This window comes from Asparagus officinalis, chromosome 6 (genome assembly GCF_001876935.1).
Source record: "Asparagus officinalis chromosome 6, Aspof.V1, whole genome shotgun sequence".
Classification (NCBI taxonomy): domain Eukaryota; kingdom Viridiplantae; phylum Streptophyta; class Magnoliopsida; order Asparagales; family Asparagaceae; genus Asparagus; species Asparagus officinalis.
This window is the reverse complement of record NC_033799.1, coordinates 10,621,884-10,645,241: the sequence shown is the minus strand read 5'-3', so window position 1 is coordinate 10,645,241 and position 23,358 is coordinate 10,621,884. Positions and strand designations below refer to the sequence as shown.

General features: G+C 36.7%; 3 protein-coding genes across 3 annotated transcripts in view; 1 reads left to right on the top strand and 2 right to left on the bottom strand.

The window, feature by feature from the left end:
• Positions 1–6,009, bottom strand: LOC109845731 (cysteine-rich repeat secretory protein 12-like). Its single transcript, XM_020415004.1, has 7 exons — positions 5,910–6,009; positions 4,452–4,576; positions 3,328–3,373; positions 2,609–3,056; positions 2,165–2,484; positions 268–372; positions 1–173 (listed from the first exon to the last, which is right to left on the bottom strand). The coding sequence occupies exons 1-7, from the start codon at positions 6,007–6,009 to the stop codon at positions 163–165; spliced, it is 1,155 nt and encodes a 384-aa protein (XP_020270593.1). The 3' UTR covers positions 1–162.
• Positions 6,343–14,602, bottom strand: LOC109845730 (probable peroxygenase 5). Its single transcript, XM_020415003.1, has 6 exons — positions 14,431–14,602; positions 14,236–14,339; positions 9,119–9,220; positions 8,907–9,004; positions 7,105–7,230; positions 6,343–6,693 (listed from the first exon to the last, which is right to left on the bottom strand). The coding sequence occupies exons 1-6, from the start codon at positions 14,528–14,530 to the stop codon at positions 6,543–6,545; spliced, it is 681 nt and encodes a 226-aa protein (XP_020270592.1). The 5' UTR covers positions 14,531–14,602; the 3' UTR covers positions 6,343–6,542.
• LOC109845601 (FAD-dependent urate hydroxylase-like) overlaps positions 22,192–23,358 on the top strand; it is a 3,476-nt gene continuing 2,309 nt past the window's right edge. The window contains 2 exon segments of the mRNA XM_020414870.1: positions 22,192–22,641; positions 22,718–22,781. Coding sequence (XP_020270459.1) covers positions 22,421–22,641; positions 22,718–22,781 — 285 coding nt within the window. The 5' untranslated portion in view covers positions 22,192–22,420.

The following is a 23,358-nucleotide window of genomic DNA, read 5'->3' as shown; positions in this document are numbered from 1 at the left end:
GGTGACTTGCTTTACTTATCCTACCTTTGTTAAAGGTACCCCTTATCTTTCTGAAAAATTATGAAAAAAGGATTCCTAAAAAGCCAAAAGGTGGAGTTCAAAGTAAGATAGAAACAAAGTCCTCTTCTGCCAATTTGCCACCCACCCTTGAGAGCAAAGCCACTAAAGTTTATCTGCAAAAAAGTTGAAATTAAAAATGAAAATGATAATGTCATATATGTGAAGAAAATTGGTTGTACGTAAACGAGCGTATATCTTTAAACTCACTGCTTCCAGCTCTTCTAATGAAGGACGCAAAAACAATTATTAGGGCAACCCCAGCAATAAGGCCAAGTATAATTGCTAGTGTCTTCCCTGCTTCTTCAGTGCTCTCTGCAGAGAAAAGAATAATTCAATAACTACACATTTTGATTGATATTACTAAAGAGATATCAAACTTTTGATAGTTTTATCCCTCTGATCACCATCATGCAACGAACTGGATGTACTTGAATTTTTTTTTTTTTTTGACAAAATTCTAACACGGACTATATTGTGTAATGCAACTATAGCGCACAGGGTTTTATAAAAGATTTCACTAAATTCAATGAAAACAAATGTAGCATAGCAAATTGAAAAGGATCAAGAGGGGGGGAAAGTTGTTCACGGAAAAGTTGAAAGTGAAATAAAGTTATATGCATAAAAAGACTCACTTAGACAGGGGGGTCTCATAAAAATAGGCTTATCAAAATGGGTTATTACAATTCAAAAGCGATTAGTATTGAGGATCCAAAGGAATCACAAAGTGTTTGTGGCAAGAAAAGCTACAAAAAAAAAATCGCCACTTTTTCACTTTAAAATATATGGGAAAGTTTCTCAAAAATTCTTGTTTGCATATTCTTTTGGGACCAAGAAAGAAAAAGTAGGTTCAACGCCAATGTGGAATAGCAAGCTGTTCACCAATCAGTGTCTATAAGCGTCCAAGTGCATTTAAGTATGAACCTTGTCAGTATTAGAAAGCCAAATCAAAAAAAAATGAAAAGAGATTAAAATAAGTGATAAATGTGTATCATACTTTAATTCATAAAATTTTAATAAAACTAACAGTCAATTATAGACGGTAGTCGGATTAAAGTCTTTCACAAATGAGAAATAGGTATAACAAAGAAAAATGAATGTGAAAGAAATTACATATATATAGGTCGTTTTCTTTAGGTTAGGACTGAAAACATATTTTATTTTGTTTTTTTACGTCAAATCAAATGTCCCATCTACAACATACTGGTGACCATTTTTTCCTCTTTGGTCAATAAATTATAGCCAATTCAATTAAATGAATTATACAATGTCCTTTAGGAGGACACATGTAAATTAATTGTATGCAATTAGCCCCATCATCATCAATTAATGAGTCAATGCATATCCAACTGCTTGCTTAGCTCAGTGATCAAAACTGATATCTACTTCATCTCAAGGAGAGGTATGCTCTTTGATTCTATCTACTATTCAGTTATTTAACTAAAATATATTAAAAAAAACATTTTTTACATGGATTTTGGATGTGTCTCTTACTAAGAGATTAGGTGCATGGATGCATTTGGAGCTAATCTTTTTAACCTTAGCTTTTTAAGCCAATTAATTCATCATAAATGTTAATTTCAAAATTGAAATATTTTCATAAATCCTCCTCCTCTTCTTTTCCTACAGCGAGTTTGTAGACTAATTTTTGAATCTGGATCTCCCATTTCTCAATTTTACCGTCTATCTAATTTCATTGTTGGATATTTCTATAACAAGTAGCTAGTGAAAATTGTTATTAATTGTTTTCATTAAGTTTTTTTCTGTAAAACAAATTATATCTGTTTTAAGAATAAATAACCTCTCAATTAATGGACAATTGCAAAAACCACACGTCCTTGAAAGAAAACCCATCCTTCTGCATTATTTCTGATATATATAATAACAACATTAATGAATGCACATGCAAACAAATCAAGAAAAATCCTCAAAACCACACAAACGTAGACTCATAATTAATACCACAAAAAAAAAAAAAATCACAAGCAAGATCCTAAAGTCCTCAAACCACACACTTAAACTCAATTTGCTATAATCTACACTACCCATCAAAACATCAAACAGACGAGAAAAAACAACCACCACCGGCGATCAGAAACAGACTTACCGTCGCGATGGTCATAATACCCCGAAGACGACGGCGTCGACGTTGAAGTAGAAGAGGCAAAGGCGCCGCCGGTGTAGTACTTGGCAAAGCATTTTCCGAGGTACACCTCGCCGGAGACGGCGTCACCGCAGACGCTCTTGAGTTGGTTGATAGCGGTGGATATGCAGTCGGAGCAATCCTTTGCGCTCAAGTCTCCGACGCACTGCGCCGCCGCCTGCACGTAGCCCGATGCACTGACTCGGTATGTGCCACCGGTGCCCCCCGACGACGCGATGGCTGACAGCGCGTCGTCCCGCATTCCGATCAAATTGGGATCATATCTGATCAGAAATTATTAGAAAGAGCAACATAATATTCAAAAATAGAAAATTATCGTGCGCACAGTGAAAATGGTCAAGTGTAGATTAATTCGCGTATGGTTATTAACTACATTAATATATATACCCGTTAGTGGCCCCACACTTCTTGTAGAGGAGATTAGTTTCCTCCTTTCCAATAAAGGATTCGTTGTCATAGCGTAGGAAGCAGCCGGAGAGCTGGACGGCGGCGGCGACGAAGACGGGCAGAAGCGGCGAAGAGCTGGACAGGGCGGCGCGCAACGCAGGACGGCAAGGACGGCGTGTCCAGGTCGCCGCGGCACTGGTAGAGCGCCCCCGTAGACGGTGGACGAAGGGGGAGGCGCTGTTGGAGTGAACTCCCGTAGGGAGAGGAGGCGAGTCCGCCGACGGGAGGAAAGGAGGAGTCGACCGTTTGAATTGGTTAGGCGGAGCCCGAGTCGTATTTGGCCTGGGAGCCAGCCGGCGTAGACGAGGGAGCTTGGCGTCGGCGAGGAGGCGGCGGAGGGCGGCGTGGTGTGAGGAGGAGGAAGGAGAGAGGAGGAGAGGAGGTGAGCCTGGCCATTTCGGTTACGAGGGATGACTGTGGCGGTGGGAGTTTAATTTTGAGCGCTTACTGCTTGTGTTAATAATGAGAGGGGAGGTTGAGAGAAAGGCTAGGATGCGGATCATTCTTATAATAAGTTCTTTTTTTTTTTCTTCCCCTTGACATTAGCCCCTTAAATCTTTCACATCTCGAATCACTCCCTCAAACCGTAAGTTATTCTGGATCAGTCCCTCAAATCAATGACTTGAGAGGCTCAGAGGGGTTTATTTGGGACAACTTACGAGAAATTGGGGACCTAATGGCAATTTCAATGGCTCGAGGGGCCACCTGCAAGATATGAAAGGTTCAAGAGACTATTGTGAAAAACTTACAATAGAGTCTTTTGTTACTAGCTACTTCAAGTTAGTTATAGAGAGGGGATTTAAGTGGTCTTACTTTCAAGTGTAGGTCTCTATCTATTTTACGAAACTTTTTGATGGTTGTTTTTTTGGTCAGCGTCCATCTAACCCCAACGGGAATAACTTGAAGATATGTGCAACTGCTCTAGTACATGACGTTCTAAAACTATGCCCAAGAGTAAGCAAGATGTAACTGACCCATGCATGGGTGAGAGAAGCTTCATGATGAAACAAGTCGCAGGTTTTGAGTGATCAGTACATCAATATATTTAGAAGGAAAATGACTTAGGGACTCAAAAATATGGGACTTTACATGGTACACGTGAGGTGTCGGTTCCATGTCATGAACAGTGCATCATGGGACATGGAACCGACACCTCACGTGTCCCATGTAGGGTCCCATGTTTTTGGGTCCCTGTAGCACCACCCTTTTCCCTCACAGTTTTAATTTTGCTAAAACTATTTACCAAATTTCGAGAATGATTTTTCCTCCCTAATTAGTCCTGCCCTCCAGTATTTTTTCCCCTTGAAAACTGGAGAAACTCACTTCAAGTTGGCTTCCCATTCGAAAGCTCCAAAGTAACAACTACGCCCATTAAATTTTGATTCCTAGTTGGTTAACAAAATGCTCGGCACATACTTGTTGATAGTTAGAATGTCATTTTCTATTTAAAGGACGACAAAATAGTGAGAACTACCACGGTACTAGACTTTTTAGAAGTGTGTTTTCTCTATAATGCAGTTTTCTGAACGACAAATTATTTGTTTGGCTGGCAAATAGCCTTAGTTTTCATTATTTAGCATTAGATAATGTATTGTATCGAGCATCGCAAGAGTTGTCAATCTTGTCAAAATTCCATCTAAGCAAAATGAGAGCAAGAATCGAAACCTTTCTAACTCTTTTTTCAAGGTTTTTTTTTTCTTTTTCTTTTCTTGCTTTCTTGTTGTCCGGGGATTTCTTAGAAAACTAACTTTACAAAGGCTCTGAATTATTTTCTCCGACCTACCTTCATGTCAAATTTTCTCTGTTGGTATCCTTCGCCATCTCTTCGGGCGATGGCGTGACACGCACATCCAATTTTCGAATTCTCGCTTGGTGGCATAATGTACGTAGTAACGTTCAGAATGATGCCTTGCATGATAAAAATGGAAAAATAGGAAATTCTGGGATATTCTTGAAGTATATAATTTTTTTTTTTTTTTTTTTTTTTTGGAAACACAGCCCTGTTAAGGGAAAACAAGCACCTCACGAGTGCGTCCAAACAAAACAAGACCCTAAGGGGTTTGTTCCGTCAACTAAATGCAGGCCAAGGCCTAGTGTTTATAAATCAAGACGCGACCCTCGCACCTCGATTCCTGAATGCGATAGGGTCCGTCAAGTCCAACAAGAACCAATTTCGCCCATCCAAGGACAGGGGGTTTCATCCCCGATGAAGAATTATCCTCGGGTCTCTGATTTACGAGAGTTATTCTCCAGAGAAAAACCAATGCAACGAGCAGCTCATTCATGTCATTGTGAGCGGATCATTTCAACAGTCCTCTCCGAATGTCGTTGTTGTAGGTCTGAGTCTCGCAGGTCTGTATTCGACAGACTATTTTTTTTTTTTTTTTTTTTTTTTGGTATTGGATTGAAGAAAAGGTAGGGTCTCTGGATCTCAAAAGATTTCGAAGGAGAATCAAACTTCAGGCTGTAACCTTTTGTACAATGCCACGTGAAGAGTGGGCACTATTTTTTGCTTTTCCGGGACTAAGCTTTTGTTGGCTTTTTGCATTGTGTCCTAAGGAATAATTAATGTCTTTTCATGTTCTAAATCTTCTAGTTTTTTTTTTTTAACAGGAACGGAACAAAATTGAATGGCCGTCGGTTCAAGAGGAATTTGAAAGAAAAAAAAAAACATAATTCGACGAATCGTTTTAAAATCAAAGAAGACGGTGAAATAAAATTCTTTTACTAGGAGGACTCGGACCTCAGTTCAAAGTTCCCTACTTTCACCTGACCAGAGACTTCCAAGTAAGAATTCAATCAACAATCATTGCTACTGAATCAGAAATCAACAATGAAATTGAAACCACGCACGCTCAATCATTTGTCCGAAAACCGTTCGAAGAACTTATGCAGAAGAAAAGGAAAGTTTCGTCTCGGGTTCAAGCCAAAAACTTCCCTGAATCTGCAAGACAGGAAGAATGCAATGTCAATACATCCTAACGACAGAATACCGGAAGTCTGGATATTGTTCCTCTAATCGAAATCGAAATGAGACGAAACAAATGGTCCTAGAGGAAGAAGAACCACATATTTTATATGGACGAATTATGTTCTCCAAACGTGTGCTCGCGAGTCTCGCATTGATTTATTTTTGCATGGTTTCTAACTTGCAGGGCAGTTTCTTAGCTGAAAGTTGAGGGGTGAAAGGGGCGAAAGTGAAGGCAAAGCCAATATGTGGATCGAGTTCCATTCCCTGTACCTTGTGAATTCTGGCCATACACGAGGATATGTATGCCCATAGCTTTAGTTCCAGGAAATAAGATTGCAGGAAACCTCCAAAGGAGACTCGATTTCCGCATTCTGAAAGGCGATAACATTGGATTTGGGAAAAAATAATAGGCATATTACGCAAAAATGATCAGAAAATAATTCCGAATACAATCACATAGAACTAGAGTAAACAAAATGTAGTTGCCTGAAAGTGGGGGAAACAAGTTCTAGGAACACCTCCAATGAGGGTGGCAGTTATGAAACCATCCATTCGAAAAGAGAAGGAAATAATAATAATAATAATAATAAGAGCAACAAGTTAACAACAAACTATGAATTGGTTCACATATGTTATTTCAGTTGCTGATAAAACAATAAGTTAACAGTATGACCTCATCATAGTGATATAAACAAATAGCATAAAACTCGATCATCAAATAATTCATGGCTATATTTTCTCAATTTTATTTCCCACTGTATGAAAACAGGCATATAGTTGCATCTTACACTTTGATGTACACCTATGATCAATCAACACTCAGATTCAAGCCACACCAATTACAAACAAGCAAGCACCTTCAGCAGTAGTTAAGACCATCAACCTCAGCAAATTAAAAATCAATCAAGCTTTCTTTTTAGAAGAAGATACCTCCTCCTCCATTTTCACAAACAAACTTCCATCATAGACAGCTCTAACGGTGTCCTTTTGAAGCAATCCATCCTTGTCCTTGCAAAGAGAGTACAGGATCTTCCACTCTGTCCAAGCTGCGAGCCTGCTCATATGACGGAAAAATTTTAAAGATGTTTCACCATACTAGAAACGGTGAATTGCAGATAACCCCCTTCCATCTACATTTTGAGTAGCATTTATCACCCCTCTGCTCTTTCATTAGCAGTTTCCCCTCTTGGATTGGCTTTTTGAGAAAGGATACATGGCAAATGTAACAGACAAGTTAAGAGGTGATAACTGCTATTGAAGGTGTAAATAAGGGGGTTATCTGCAATTTACCCCGTTAGTAAGGATACTAAAACGGGTTCTCATTCCCATAAAATTAGTATGAAATTCATTGAGAAATGGGTGACCAATTAAGGCTCCCCGAGTACATGAAGTTCCTCTTGATATAACATGATTAAGAATTAGTTAATCACTATATTCTCAGTATCAAGTAACTCTTGGAACTTACGATCCTTGCTTATCGCCAGGAACACGATTTGCCTTGAGCATCTCATCCAACTCGTCCGATGTTAGTGCAGTAGGGTAAGTATGAGCATGCTTCTGAAAAATCTCCTCGAATTTTTCAGGAACAAACCTATAGGTACCATATTGAAAACAAAGCCCGTTGTTAGAGTTAGTTTGTTGTTTATCTAAAGAATAAAATACTTATATAAACCAGCATGCTAATGAAGCATTGGAAACCTTAACTACATTAGTCTAATAAACAGGAAAAGTTCATGATCAGTCATCAAAAAAATGTTATCTTATTTTTATTTTTGAGTAAAGGATTGCATGGAACATTTCTACAAAATTTGATGACATATTCAAATTCAAATATGACATAAAGCAGGTCGATCACTAAACTATACTGCCATAGCCTCATTATAGAAGCAGAAATTTGATAATTCGTTTCTTTGTAGCATCATTCACCAACCACAAAAAAAGACAAGAAATGTCTACTAGCTACTACGTCCACCAAACATAGCTCCATTAAAAAAGTAGCTTGCATCTGTTCGTGTTACGATCATATATTTTGGACAATGGAAGGATAGGCCAAAGAAGGTCATTAGAATCTAACAAAAATGGAAATAAAAGAAATTATTTGACCAATGTCATCCAGTTCAGTAAACTATTATAAAGTTAAATGAAATCATTGCATGGTGTGCTTGCTCCTTAATGATGTAAGTTAGGTAGAGTCTTTGGCATTTTTCTTAGACAGAAATGACATCTGCAGTAGTTAGTTTTATCCTGGAGGAACTTTTTACCCACTATGCATTACTCTACTTTAATTTGCAACAATAATTAAAAACAAAATTATGAATTCTCGCCAGGCGCATGCTCTCTCTTTTACATATATTCTCTTAATGCATGCATACATCAGCCAACAATTATTTATATCAATTTAGTGACGATGACATGTGAGGAGAAACAGTTTACAGTTTTCTCATTAAGGTACCTATACCAATTTTTCTATCCATCTCCTCTGCAACTTTTTATTAAAAAATTCTGCACCTATAAATCAGTTAGTTTAAGATTGTGTTATGATCGACTATTACAACAGTAAGTTGGTATATAATTTACTGTGAGCTTTACTAAATCCATGAAATGTTTTATATAATATTAGAATTTTCATATTTATCACTTAATAGTTTAATAGGGTTTGTTTGTTAATTCAAATTTGCTTAGTATGATGAAATCCTATTAAAAGTGAGGGCACCCTTTACTTTGGAACGTGAATGTTCCAAATGTTAATATTGTCTGTTTTGGCTAATCATTGTCTGTTAATATTGTCTGTTAATATTAAAAGTGAGCGTACCTTCATTTAGTCCAAGGGAAGCCTTAGTTAATATTGTCTAATCATCAATATATCTCAACTTTTTCTTACTGGTATTACAGGACTTGCCAAAGGTTCCCTGTTTTGGCTGTTTTGAATGTTTCATTTCGCCAATAGAGAATTCAAAGGCCAATATTAAATTATTCACACAGTTTTGACGGATAGAAAGCATATATATTCAATATGCAATTCTAGGTTCCTTATACAGCTGATAAGCAGCGACTAAAATTTCATATAAAGCATATATATTCAATATACAGTACTAGGTTCCTTATACAACTGATATGCAGCGACTAAAATTTCATATAGACAAAATCAGATCAATTTATTTCCTCATATCAGAAATGAAGATGGTAAATATCCAATTTATTCTAAACTGACAATATAACTTTTTAGCAGGGAAAATCCTTCTGAACTACTAATTTATGTAAACTTACCTCCCCTCGGAGTCATAAACGCCAGAATCACTAGTATGCTTGCCTTTCTTGATATTTTTTACATAAATGGGAAGAAGGGGAGATGTGAAAGTTCCCTGCACGTACAAAATACGAATTAAACATTAGAATATGTCTACAAAGAAACATAGGTTAGCAATATTTATACCGTTAAAACTTGCTGAATAGGCCTCCAAATCCAGAGAGAGAATTACGTTGACCTTTAGTTTTAGTCTTATATTACAAACAAACATCTGAAGTTTACGAACATAATGATTGCTAAATGTATTAGCTTCAACTGTTTCTTTTTCATCCTCCTAGTTCAAACGGAAGTTAATAAAGAATATCCACAAAACCACAGCAATCACCCAAATATAGTATCGGCCCGAATCTGAGAAGAAGAGAAACATAAGAAGCAGAGGTCGTAAAAATTTATGCAACTGACGCTACCCAAGTTCATTGACAAGTCATGTTAATCCAGATTTTTGAATCTCTACGAACGTTGGATCTGATGTGGAAAACCCTGATTCTAAACTATATATTAATTAGGAGAGAAACATAAGGGATCCATTGGATGTCCACCTAGGCCTGAAAAGCTTTCATGACCTAGTGCCATAATCCTCCTTTGCTACACGGACGGACTAGTTTGCTGTTGATTTTTAAATAGTAAACCATCTAGGTTACACACTGACCAGTAGAAAATACCAAACAACTCCATCTCAGTTCAATGTCATAAACATCCTTGACCAATGACAAGAAAAAATTATAACCCTCTGTGGATGTACGGATAATGAGCAAAAGACCACACGACTTTTATATCATTCTTGTTATAAGCTCCCTGCTATATCCATGATGAGAATGAGTAGACCCTGATTCACTTGGTTCGGTATCATAGCCCTCATTCATTACGCTATAATGGATGAAGTTCCATACACTATTTGATTAGAAATGAGAAAATTTCAAAAAATACCAATAACATTTTTATGTTTCTTTTTCTCATATAGATTTATAAATTGGAAAACCACTCATAGTTTAATAGATATCCAACACTCTAAGTCATAATTCCAAACTGGATATGGATTGAAATGAACATGTTCCATGTCCAACGAGTTCTATATCGAACACATTTTAGAAAGTGGACGTGAAGTGTAGGATATATGTCCAAGAAGTGTTGACAAGTATTTTAAATTAAAACATGCATATACAATTGAGTACACGTTTGGCTAAATGTGTGTATGCACAAGGAGTGTTTGTGTTCTCTATGAGCATCATATGTATCGGTAATGGGTATGGCTTCATGATAGAAGTGCCTAAGCAACATAGATATCATATGATCTAAAAGGAAAAAGATGTGACATGTGTGAGATGTAGTTAAACCATGATGTCACATGCAAGACATAAGGTAACAACACTCATATATTGTGAAAAATAATGAGTCATTGTACATTATATACGATTGCATTGTGCATATTTACTGTGGAAAATAATGAGTGCATTGTACAAACCGGCCTTCAAGAAAAGGATAGTGAGGTTGGAAAAGATATACATTATCAACTCAAAACCAAATGGTTAAACTGAAGTAAGTGCTCCCAGAGTTCTATGTGATCATAAAATATCCATGAAATAGAAGAGAAATTCTATATATCGTAAGAAGATCAGCACTGATTCATGATAAGGATGTTGAAAGTTCAAGAGCATGTCAAATAATGATATACGATAGAAAGTAGCATTGCAGTCCACATAGGAAGAAAATACAATTTTAGCCAAGGAACACATATTGGACCTATAATTAATCACATCAGGAATACCTACAAGAAACCTAGACTTGACTTTATAATATCCACTCTAAAGATTTATATATCAAAAATACAAGTGGAAATTAGGCTATGAATCCCAGATGGAAAATTGTATGTAGGTCATGATCCACAAGTCACATGGTTCCTTGCCTTTTCCGTTCTATCCTTAACCTCATTGTCATAACAGCCTAACCTATACCATACCAACTACAGAAGAAGACATATTACCATATCATTAAGACCCAAAAATCAAATTCTTTAGGCTTCTTTTGATTGAGGTTTATAATAAGTCATTTTACATTCCCAAAATAAAATCCAAATAAAACATTTGATCAATAAGGAAATGGATAGGCTTAAAACATCAAAATAGGAATATTAGCCATTAAGTAAGATTTATTTAATCAATACGCTCTTTTTTAGTGTTTAGGAATAGAGACCCTTAATCTATGTGAATAGGTGGACTAATAAACTCTTCACTTTAAGCAGGGTCATATCCATATGAGTAGGGGTGACCATTCGGGCCCAAGACCCGGGCCCTGCCCGAGCCTAGGACAAGCCCAGAAAACCCGGGCCGACCATGCTCTGGGCTCGGGCCAGGGCCCGGGTTGTCTTGGTGAAGCCAGATCCGAGCCCGTCCTAGCCCCGTTATTATATTGTTATATATGTATATTGTGTATATATATATATATATATATATATATATATTATACTTATATATATAATATATACTATATATATATAGCAGCCAAACTTTCTGTCAACTTAAGTGACGTCACTAAGTTTCTTATCCTATTGTGATCACTTGAATTGCAGCTACATTGTGCGATTGGATCCGTTCCGTTCAACTTGCATCTACATATTCTAAACCCAACACACAAATTTGTCGGTGAACCGTCAGTTTGCCCTTTCATTCCACTGCGTATCAATTTTAACGGTTTCGACGTGAATAGGAACTTTTACAGTGGCTCTCGACGGGAAGGTCAAACCACACGAGTTCACACCAAATTTTGGTGTGTTGGGTTTTAGGAATATGTTGATTAAGTTTAACGGACGGATCATCCACATGTAGCTCAATCAAGTAATCATAATGGATAAGAAACTTAGTGGACGTCCCACTTAGTGACAGAAGTTTTTTGGCTCTATATATATATATTTATATATATATATTATATTATATTATATGTCTTAAGTGTATTATGGTTTTCTGAGGAAATTGGCCATAACATCGCTAAGTTCCTTAAGTAATATAGTTGGTATTTATATTTAGTACGCAAGCTGACCATGCGCGCACACACACACATACACAATAGTATATATTATATATATATATTTCTAAGTTTGTATATAACACACACACACACACACACACACACACACACACACACACACAGTATATATATATATATATATATATATATACTATATATATTATATATATATATATATATATATATATATTAGTATATATATTATATATATATATATGATATATACTATATATATATTCCTAAGTGTATGATGGTTTTCTTGAGGAAAAATGGGTCGTGGAACATCGTAAGTCCTAAGTGTAATATAGTTGTATATATTTAAGTACGCAAGTACACACACACACATACACACACACACACCACACACACACACACATAGTATATCATTATATATTATATATATATATTATATATATATATATTCTATATATCATATATATATATATAGTATATATAATATATACACCACAGCACACACACACACACAATCTATCATACTACTACGTATCTCTACATCTAATACACCATATTCAGATATTTGTAAGTATACAAGTATACTATATTATACACACACACACACTACATACACCACATACTTAGCCCATGGGTATAATTACTAAGTATATAAGGATGATATATATATTATATATATATATATATATATATATATATATATATATATATAATGTAGTTATAAGTATACTTATATGTGTATATTATAGAATTACAGTTATACAAGTATATATAACTACATAAGTATAATTACATATAAGTATATTGCATCTAGTATATATAAAAGTATATCACATAACTAAAGTGTATAATTGTACTTAAATAAGCATAATGTAAGTATGTAACAAATGCATATAGAACTATGTAATACATATTTATAAATAAGTAATATATACTTATGTGATTCTCTCTCTCTCTCTCTCAAGTTATAAGTTATAACTTATAATTATATACATTATATTTACATATAATATATGTATATATAATATATGGCTATATAATAATATGCAAGTATATACTAATACATACTTATATAAATATAATAAGATTAATCTAATTTTTTGACAATTTTTTACCAAAAAAATTAAAAAAAAAACCGAGTCGGCCCGAAGCCCGGCCTGGCATGTGAGCCAAAGGGGTGTCAAGTCACACCACTTTGCTTATCCAAAACTCATCCAAAACCTACAGGAAATTTGGTCCACTAAGCATCTATGTTTTCTAACATATATGCAATTCTTATTTTTTATCATGAGCAAACTTGGTCCACTAAACAGCCAAAGCAGTGTCAAGTTAATCTCTGTAGTGTTTTATTTATTAGCTAGCGTTAATTGCAGATAGACCCTGGTACAATAAGCAAATTGACCAGACCATCTTATCCTTATAGCTCTGTTGTTACAGATTAACCCCCTGAATGCGTTATACTGTTGCAAATAGCCCCCCAAAAAAGGTAAAAAAAAAGTTTCACTCGGGGAGCCTATCTGCAACAATAGGATTACAGTAGCAAGCTCAATATGGCGATAGTAACTGGGCCTGTCCGTAACTAAACTCTTAAGTACGTAGTCACACCACTTTTCAAAAATCCTGGACCCACCACTGACCGGTCATCTTAACCCTTTTGCATAGTTACACTTGAAAATACAAAACGAGTTTACTCCTCTTATTCCACGTAGTTTCGTTGCATTTGAGTGTTAACTCCCTTTTATTTCGAATGTATTTATATTTTCATATGTCTATACCTTTTACAACTGATAAGCTTCGTTAAGTGCTTTTTAATGAAACGCTGGGAGGTTAATAATACCTCACAATTTCTTTCTTAAAAAAAAACTCTCCTTAACCCGCCACTTAAACCCCTTGTCAAGCAATACTAAAAGTGTTATCGGAATCAAAAATATTTTTTTTCTCTCTCTCTTTTCAAACTTTTCTCTTTAAACTTAATTTAGCCAAACATGACCTTATGACTGTCAATTTCCCATTCTATTTATTCGCTGACACCAAAAAGTAGAAGCAATAATGTTTTTATATATGTTTCTTTCAACCCACCATTACTTGCAAACCCCACCAACAATTAAAACACTAAAAACTTGCCACAGCAGCAAGCAACCACACAAAACCAAAAAAAAAAAAAAAAAAATTCTTTTCAGATCTCAATTAAAAAAAGCATTAAATTAATCGGCCATTAAATTTAAAAAAAATTTCTCCGCACGCGGATCGACGAATAAATAAATAATAATAATAATAATAATAATAATATGGAACTCGCGAACCTTGGTAAGTTTCGTTAGGATAGATGAGTCCGTCGTTGTTCCTGTCGAAGAAAGCCACGTGCTTCTGTAACGGCGTCATCTCCTCCTCTTTTACGGCTGTAAAAACCCCGAAAACAATTTCGTCATATGGCAGGATTAAACCAACTGAAAAAAGAGAGCGAGAGGAAACGGAGGTTTTTTTAGGTACCAAAAGGTTTCGAGGGAGCCATCGACGAGGGGGAGGAGGAGGAAGCCGGAGAGAGGAGGAGGAGAGTGAGAGAGAAAAAGGGAAGGAATCGGTTCGACATCGAAGCGATCGAGCAAAAATAACCGAAATGGGGATTGGACGGGACCGGGGGCCCTTCAGACGTCGATACCCTCCTTTTCACTTTTTTTTTCGAGGGCCTTCAGAGGCTGGCGTGTCCCTCTATATAGGTTGTGCCGAACACACGTTCACAAGGAAGCGTTTGGGGCCCACCACCGTTGTCATTAGTTCTGGATTAGTTCCTTTCGCTTCTCGTTTTTGCTTTCACACTTGGGCCAGGAAAAAAGCAACGCACCGAATTCCTTTCCGAAAGAAAGTGAGAAGTTATACCCTTTAGGATAGTGTGTATTTATTAAGATTTGCTGAATAAATAAATCTAGAGAGTATTAAAAAAAATTAATATTTAGTATATGGATGCAGAAAGGAGGAAATATTAAGGGGCTATTTGGATTGGTTTTTTGGATTGGTAAAAGAGGAGAAAGCTGCTAAAAATGTCAGTTTTTTAGCAGCTTTCCCCCAAAATCGCCTCTTATAGAGTTAATTTTGGGGGAAAGCTGCAAAAAAACTAACATTTTTTACAGCTTTCTCTCTTTTTACCCATCCAAAAATCGGAACCAAACGGGGCCTAAGTGTATTTCATAAGAATTAAGATCCTCTACTCATGCATAGTACCTCCTAATACTTGCTAATGCATCTCCACCTTTCATTTTGTGGACAAGTACAAAGTGAAAGGTGGGGTCCACAAAATGAAAGGTGGAGATGCATTAGCAAATATTAGGAAACACTATGCATAAGTAGAGGATCTAAATTCATTTCATAATGGGTAACGTACGATTTTGGAGGAGAAAATGCATCTAATGATGGACCATAACTTATGGGTTTTTTTTTTGGATCATTAGTAATTTCTAGAAGACGGATGTAGAGTGGAGCATTGTTTTCGTTTCTTGCCGTGTTTTTGCTTTCCCACTTTGTCGAGTGTATATATGTAAGTAAATTGTGCGCTAGACTGCTAATGTTTTAAGGATAAGAATCTATAATCATGTATGAGTTGTTCTGTGGGGACCCCAAATCATAGGACCCAAAGGAGACAGGTGAGGTGTCAACCCCTGGGTGCATGATCTACTATTCATGAACAGTAGATCATGCACCCAGGGGTTGACACATCATCCGTCCCCCTTGGGTCCCATGATTTGGGGGCCCAAATGAATTTTTCATCATATATTAATGTATAAATTATTTTCTTTCTGTTTTAGACCATCCCTTAGTTCTTGCCCTTTTTTTCACAGTTGCCAAATAAAGCAAACATTTATATGAGGATACGGCTGTTATCGGGAAGGCAAATACATTAGTGTACTCATGCGCTGTACATTTGGTGCTTTAAAGAGATAAATCTTCTATAGAATGTATTTATTTAAATTAATTGCTTTTGGATCATCAATTGTTTAAGGGATGCAGAGAATTGGATATTTACCTTATTGGAGAACCTAGTAAATAACATCACAAATATTAGCTAAACCAATATTGATTCCAGCTTTATTGCCAATACACTGACTTGTCGTCTTATACTACATAAGTACATACTATAGCAACTATATTAAAGTTCTTATATATTTATTGGGAATTGGGACTTTGGCACAAAAGGCCAACTTGCTTGAATTCGCATCTACTGTCGTCGTTCATCCCTACCTAATACGGATTGTAACGAACGAATAAATATTTCTGATCGATTGATTGGCAGGCTCGTAGGTCGATTTATGTTTATGGCATGTATATCTCCAATTTCTAATAAGTATGCACTGTAATGCTTGTGCTAAAGTTTACTTGACTTGTATTGAGCTAGATTCCTCGCGCTAAAAAGAAAAAGGAAAAAGGAAAAAAGGAAAAAAAAAAGTCTTATAGCTTTTCTTTTTGGAGTGAACTAGTATAGTATACTTATTTTATATTCTAAATTTTTTCGTGAGCAAGAAGGTAGTACGTGTTGATATCCTTTGTCGAAAGAGTAATATAACTTGTCTCATTACTCAACAAAGACATATATTAAAAGATTTGGATCGATTGAGAATTGAGATCCGATGTCAACAACCATCGGCCGAATTGAATAACATCCAAGTACAGTCTCCTCTGGTTGATGAGATTAAGATTACCCAAAAAGATGACTTGGGTTTGGAGGCCATTCCGAAAAGAGTCAGGGATAGTAAACAACCAGATTTTGTAATACACTGTGACAGATCCCTTAGTCTGAAATCGACTATGTGTTCCGAATAATCCAGAATTGAAGAAGAAGATTTTGAAGAAGGCTCATCGTTCTGGGTATACAATGCATCCTGGTGGAACCAAAATGTATAAAGATTTAAAAGAGATATACTGGTGGAATAATATGAAGAGATATATTAGCAAATATGTTTCAGAGTGTGAAATATGTCAGCAAGTAAAAGCAAAGCATCAGAGGCCAGCTGGATTAACTCAAAATCTCGACATACCAATGTGGAAGTGGGAAAAGATTTCAATGGATTTTGTCACAGGATTACCAAGATTTGCAAGGCGTTACTTCTCGGCGAAGCTATCCACACTTGCAACATGTCTGCATCTCATTTAATGCATGTCAGGAGCATCATGCATCTAGCTCTAATAGTCTTCATGACTCATCGGATCAGGTGGGCTCTGCCATGTCGCCGATCACTTCCCATTTAATGCTGAAGTATCTACCATCCAGTCGCCAGTCGACACCTGTAAAGTAAAAGCTGACTCAACTACCAGCCCACACTTCACCACCGCCCCACTGTGCTCGGCCAAAGTGACCAATCAACCCCTTATACTCCGAGTATAAATACATGTACTATTCGAACATATGGAGGATTCGAAAATCGGACCTCCTGACATACATATTGTATGATTATAAGAACAGATAGTTCTTATTTTTCCATCAAGCTTATCAACTAACTTGATCGTTTGAGGTACAACGGGGGAATCAATCTCCGCCCTCTCACGAATTCAATATTGATTCCAGCTTTATTGCCAATACACGGACTTGTCGCATTATACTACATAAGTACATACTATAGCAACTATAATAAAGTTATTATATATTTATTGGGAATTGGGACTTTGGCACAAAAGGCCAACTTGCTTGAATTCGCATCTACTGTCGTCGTTCATCCCTACCTAATACGGATTGTAACGAACGAATAAATATTTCTGATCGATTGATTGGCAGGCTCGTAGGTCGATTTATGTTTATGGCATGTATATCTCCAATTTCTAATAAGTATGCACTGTAATGCTTGTGCTAGAGTTTACTTGACTGGTATTGAGCTAGATTCCTCGCGCTAAAAAGAAAAAGGAAAAACGAAAAAAAGGAAAAAAAAAAGTCTTATAGCTTTTCTTTTTGGAGTGAACTAGTATAGTATACTTATTTTATATTCTAAATTTTTCGTGAGCAAGAAGGTAGTACGTGTTGATATCCTTTGTCGAAAGAGTAATATAGCTTGTCTCATTACTCAACAAAGGCATATTTTAAAAGATTTTGATCAATTGAGAATTGAGATCCGATGTCAACAACCATCGGCCGAATTGAATAACATCCAGGTACAGTCTGCTCTAGTTGATGAGATTAAGATTACCCAAAAAGATGTCTTGGGTTTGGAGGCCATTCCGAAAAGAGTCAAGGATAGTAAACAACCAGATTTTGTAATACACTGTGACAGATCCCTTAGGTTCTGAAATCGACTATGTGTTCCGAATAATCCAGAATTGAAGAAGAAGATTTTGAAGAAGGCTCATCGTTCTGGGTATACAATGCATCCTGGTGGAACCAAAATGTATAAAGATTTAAAAGAGATATACTGGTGGAATAATATGAAGAGATATATTAGCAAATATGTTTCAGAGTGTGAAATATGTCAGCAAGTAAAAGCAAAGCATCAGAGGCCAGCTAGATTAACTCAAAATCTCGACATACCAATGTGGAAGTGGGAAAAGATTTCAATGGATTTTGTCACAAGATTACCAAGATTTGCAAGGCGTTACTTCTCGGCGAAGCTATCCACACTTGCAACATGTCCACATCTCATTTAATGCATGTCAGGAGCATCATGCATCTAGCTCTGATAGTCTTCATGACTCATCGGATCAGGTGGGCTCTGCCATGTCGCCGATCACTTCCCATTTAATGCCGAAGTGATCTACCATCCAGTCGCCAGCCGACACCTGTAAAGCAAAACCTGACTCAACTACCAGCCCACACTTCGCCACCGCCCCACTGTGCTCGGCCAAAGTGACCAATCAACCCCTTATACTCCGAGTATAAATACATGTACTATTCGAACATATGGAGGATTCGAAAATCGGACCCCCTGACATACATATTGTATGATTATAAGAACAGATAGTTCTTATTTTTCCATCAAGCTTGTCAACTAACTTGATCGTTTGAGGTACAACGGGGGAATCAATCTCCGCCCTCTCACGAATTCAATATTGATTCCAGCTTTATTGCCAATACACGGACTTGTCGCATTATACTACATAAGTACATACTATAGCAACTATAATAAAGTTATTATATATTTATTGGGAATTGGGACTTTGGCACAAAAGGCCAACTTGCTTGAATTCGCATCTACTGTCGTCGTTCATACCTACCTAATACGGCTTGTAACGAACGAATAAATATTTCTGATCGATTGATTGGCAGGCTCGTAGGTCGATTTATGTTTATGGCATGTATATCTCCAATTTCTAATAAGTATGCACTGTAATGCTTGTGCTAGAGTTTACTTGACTGGTATTGAGCTAGATTCCTCGCGCTAAAAAGAAAAAGGAAAAACGAAAAAAAGGAAAAAAAAAGTCTTATAGCTTTTCTTTTTGGAGTGAACTAGTATAGTATACTTATTTTATATTCTAAATTTTTCGTGAGCAAGAAGGTAGTACGTGTTGATATCCTTTGTCGAAAGAGTAATATAGCTTGTCTCATTACTCAACAAAGGCATATTTTAAAAGATTTTGATCAATTGAGAATTGAGATCCGATGTCAACAACCATCGACCGAATTGAATAACATCCAGGTACAGTCTGCTCTAGTTGATGAGATTAAGATTACCCAAAAAGATGTCTTGGGTTTGGAGGCCATTCCGAAAAGAGTCAGGGATAGTAAACAACCAGATTTTGTAATACACTGTGACAGATCCCTTAGGTTCTGAAATCGACTATGTGTTCCGAATAATCCAGAATTAAAGAAGAAGATTTTGAAGAAGGCTCATCGTTCTGGGTATACAATGCATCCTGGTGGAACCAAAATGTATAAAGATTTAAAAGAGATATACTGGTGGAATAATATGAAGAGATATATTAGCAAATATGTTTCAGAGTGTGAAATATGTCAGCAAGTAAAAGCAAAGCATCAGAGGCCAGCTAGATTAACTCAAAATCTCGACATACCAATGTGGAAGTGGGAAAAGATTTCAATGGATTTTGTCACAAGATTACCAAGATTTGCAAGGCGTTACTTCTCGGCGAAGCTATCCACACTTGCAACATGTCCACATCTCATTTAATGCATGTCAGGAGCATCATGCATCTAGCTCTGATAGTCTTCATGACTCATCGGATCAGGTGGGCTCTGCCATGTCGCCGATCACTTCCCATTTAATGCCGAAGTGATCTACCATCCAGTCGCCAGCCGACACCTGTAAAGCAAAACCTGACTCAACTACCAGCCCACACTTCGCCACCGTCCCACTGTGCTCGGCCAAAGTGACCAATCAACCCCTTATACTCCGAGTATAAATACATGTACTATTCGAACATATGGAGGATTCGAAAATCGGACCTCCTGACATACATATTGTATAATTATAAGAACGGATAGTTCTTATTTTTCCATCAAGCTTATCAACTAACTTGATCGTTGGAGGTACAACGGGGGAATCAATCTCCGCCCTCTCACGAATTTCTACACGTGCAGATTGTTCAAAACCCCAATTCAATAACTAGATATAAAGTCAGGGAAGAAAACGACCCATCTTCAATACAGAGCAAAACCGATCTTTTTTTGGATTCAATTGACTGTGTGATCTTAGTCATCAACAACTGGTATTGAGCTAGATTACTCGCGCTAAAAAGGAAAAAAAGGAAAAAAGGGGGAAAAAAGCCTTATAGCTTTTCTTTTTGGAGTGAATTACAACATTGAATATTCAACAACGCTCACTAATTATTCATTGTGCTATAGAAAACCCTCTTAATAATTCACTAAACTCGCTTCTTAAGATGCCTATAAGTTAGACCAGTACTATTAAAGCTTAGGGGCTGTTTGGGTTGGTTTTTTTGGGTGGTAAAAAAGAAGAAAGCTGTAAAAATATCAGTTTTTTGGCAGCTTTCCCCAAAATCACCTTTTTAAGAGGTGATTTTGGGGGAAAACCGTAAAAAAACTGATATTTTTGACAGTTTTCCCTACTTTTACCACCAAAAAAACAGGAACCAAACAGCCGTTTAGCGACGATAATTGGTGCTTTGCATGTGAACGCGAAAAATAGTCTAAGAAAAATGACAAAAAGGTCAAAACAAAGCAACAAAAGAACCTCGCGGAGTGCACCATAAAGAAATCAGAGATGCTAATCGAATCACGAGCGACATATGCCGTTAAAATTCCTCTAATCATATTGAGAGATGCTTTTCTTTTCTTACTACTAGCTAGGCCGGCACGTGCACTGCACGTGCCCGCTCCGTATAACTTTGTATAAAACTGAACAAATACGTATTTGACAAAGAGACTATACAAAGGATGATAGGTATACGGAAGAAAGCATAAAACAAACTGCGAAGTCTACATTTTTAGCGAAGTTGAAGACAGAATACAGAGATACTACGATCAAAATATCTCGCTAAAGAAGCAATGAAATTGTTCACCGTGTGTAAACAGTTAGTCAAGAAGGATTAGGGAACGTACACAAGTAATTGATTAATGATAAAGCTAAAAGGGGATCTAAACATGAACAACTTGAATTCATTTCTAAAAGGGTGCATGTGTTTGGGAAAATTGATATATATCATCGATTTTTCATTCGTATGCCTTTTAAATTTTGGTATATTATAAAAAATCATTCTCTAAAATTTACGTTTATCGGAATAAGATAATTATTTTAGCAGCCACGGATTATTTTGGTAGCTTCTTGTATCAAAATAACTAGTGTGAACGTCGTGCATAGCACGACGTATTTTTTTCCTGCTACAGTAATCCCAGGTTTAACTGATGCAGTAATTTTTTGGATGGCTACAGCATCATGTCTCTGCTACAGTGTTCCCGTGTGCAACAGTGGTATTTTTTCAGAAAACCACAGTGTCCAGTTTTATGTTTGCTACAGTAATAATGTCACGGTTGTAGTATTTACTGTAGCATGAATATTGTAGCGTTTTGATAGCCACGGATTATTTTGGTAGCTTCTTGTATCAAAATAATTACTTCGATAATTATTTTGATAGTTCCTTTTATTACAATGCTAAGGACCCGTTTGTTTTGATTTTTTTGAAGAGGAAAGTGGTGTGAAAGCTGTCAAAACTGACAGTTTTTATCAGTTTTGACAGACTTTCTTGTAAAAACGCCTCTAAAAAAACGTTTTTGCAAGAAAGCCTTCAAAAAAATCAAAACAAAGGACCCTAAGAAGATCAGAACTTTTTTTTTTTTTATCAAAGAAGAAGATCAGAACTTATTCGATCAATTCAATGCAAGAAGCGTAGAGCTTCCACAATATATTAATCCGTGGCTACCAAAATGAACTTACTTCCCATTCACAAAGACACAAACCAGCCAACACCGTCGCGTTCTCTTAATCTTATTATAATCGGCCGGCGCTTCCAAAAGTCTCCGACTTTTCTATAAAATCCATCCCCAAAATGAACAAACTCTTCGGGTCTCAGCCTCGAGAGAGCAACCAGTTCAATGGCGGAGGAGCAAGAGGTGGTGATCGTCGGCGGCGGGATCTCCGGCCTGGCGACGGCGGTGGCGCTGCAGAGGCTGGGCGTTCGCAGCGTCGTGCTCGAGAGATCCGACGGGCTCAGGACCACGGGCGCAGCGCTCTCCTTGTTCACTAACGCCTGGCGAGCTCTCGATGCTCTCGGAGTCGCCCACAAGCTCACCTCGATTTACCCACCGATGGAAGGGTAAAAAAGCTTCCCCTTTTTTACTCCCGACGAATTTTGGTAAAAGTTTGTTGATGGTGATTTCTGTTGTGAGCAGGGGAAGTGTTACTAATCTTGAGACTGGGGAGGAGCTCTTGACCAACCTTGCCGGGAACAGGTACTTGGATTTGATTCATGTGTTTGTGTCTTTCTTTTGGATTGAAAAAAAAAAAGATTATTTTTATGTTTTTTTTTTGTAACCTGTTCGATATAATTCCTCGTCCGCAGCCGTGTGGAATTACTTCCACGTAGAAATTTCATCTCATATTTTTCTAGCTGCTCAGTCGATGTCGTCTATGTTTACTTAGTATGTCTACTTTGTATTGATTTAACACCCACTTATCTTACATGTTTACAACGATTAATTTAGCGGAGCCTAGATAACCCTCACAGAAAATGTAATCAAAATCGGACCTTTTTAAACTTGTGCAATCAGACATTTTAAGAATATGAAATTTTATAAAAAGGGTTAAAAATTAAATACATTCATTTGGAGCCAGAAGAGTCTTTTTGAGGATAATTTGGAATCAAAAGATAAGAAGAGATCTCTTAATGTATTCTCTGCATGCGAAAGTTAAATTACTTAGAGTATAGTTGCAAACCTGCAGATCCATTCAGTCAGTTTAGCTTGTTTTTTTGGATTTGTCTGGAGTATTGTGAATTATGTTTTTCTTTTCTAAAAATACACTTTTTAAATAT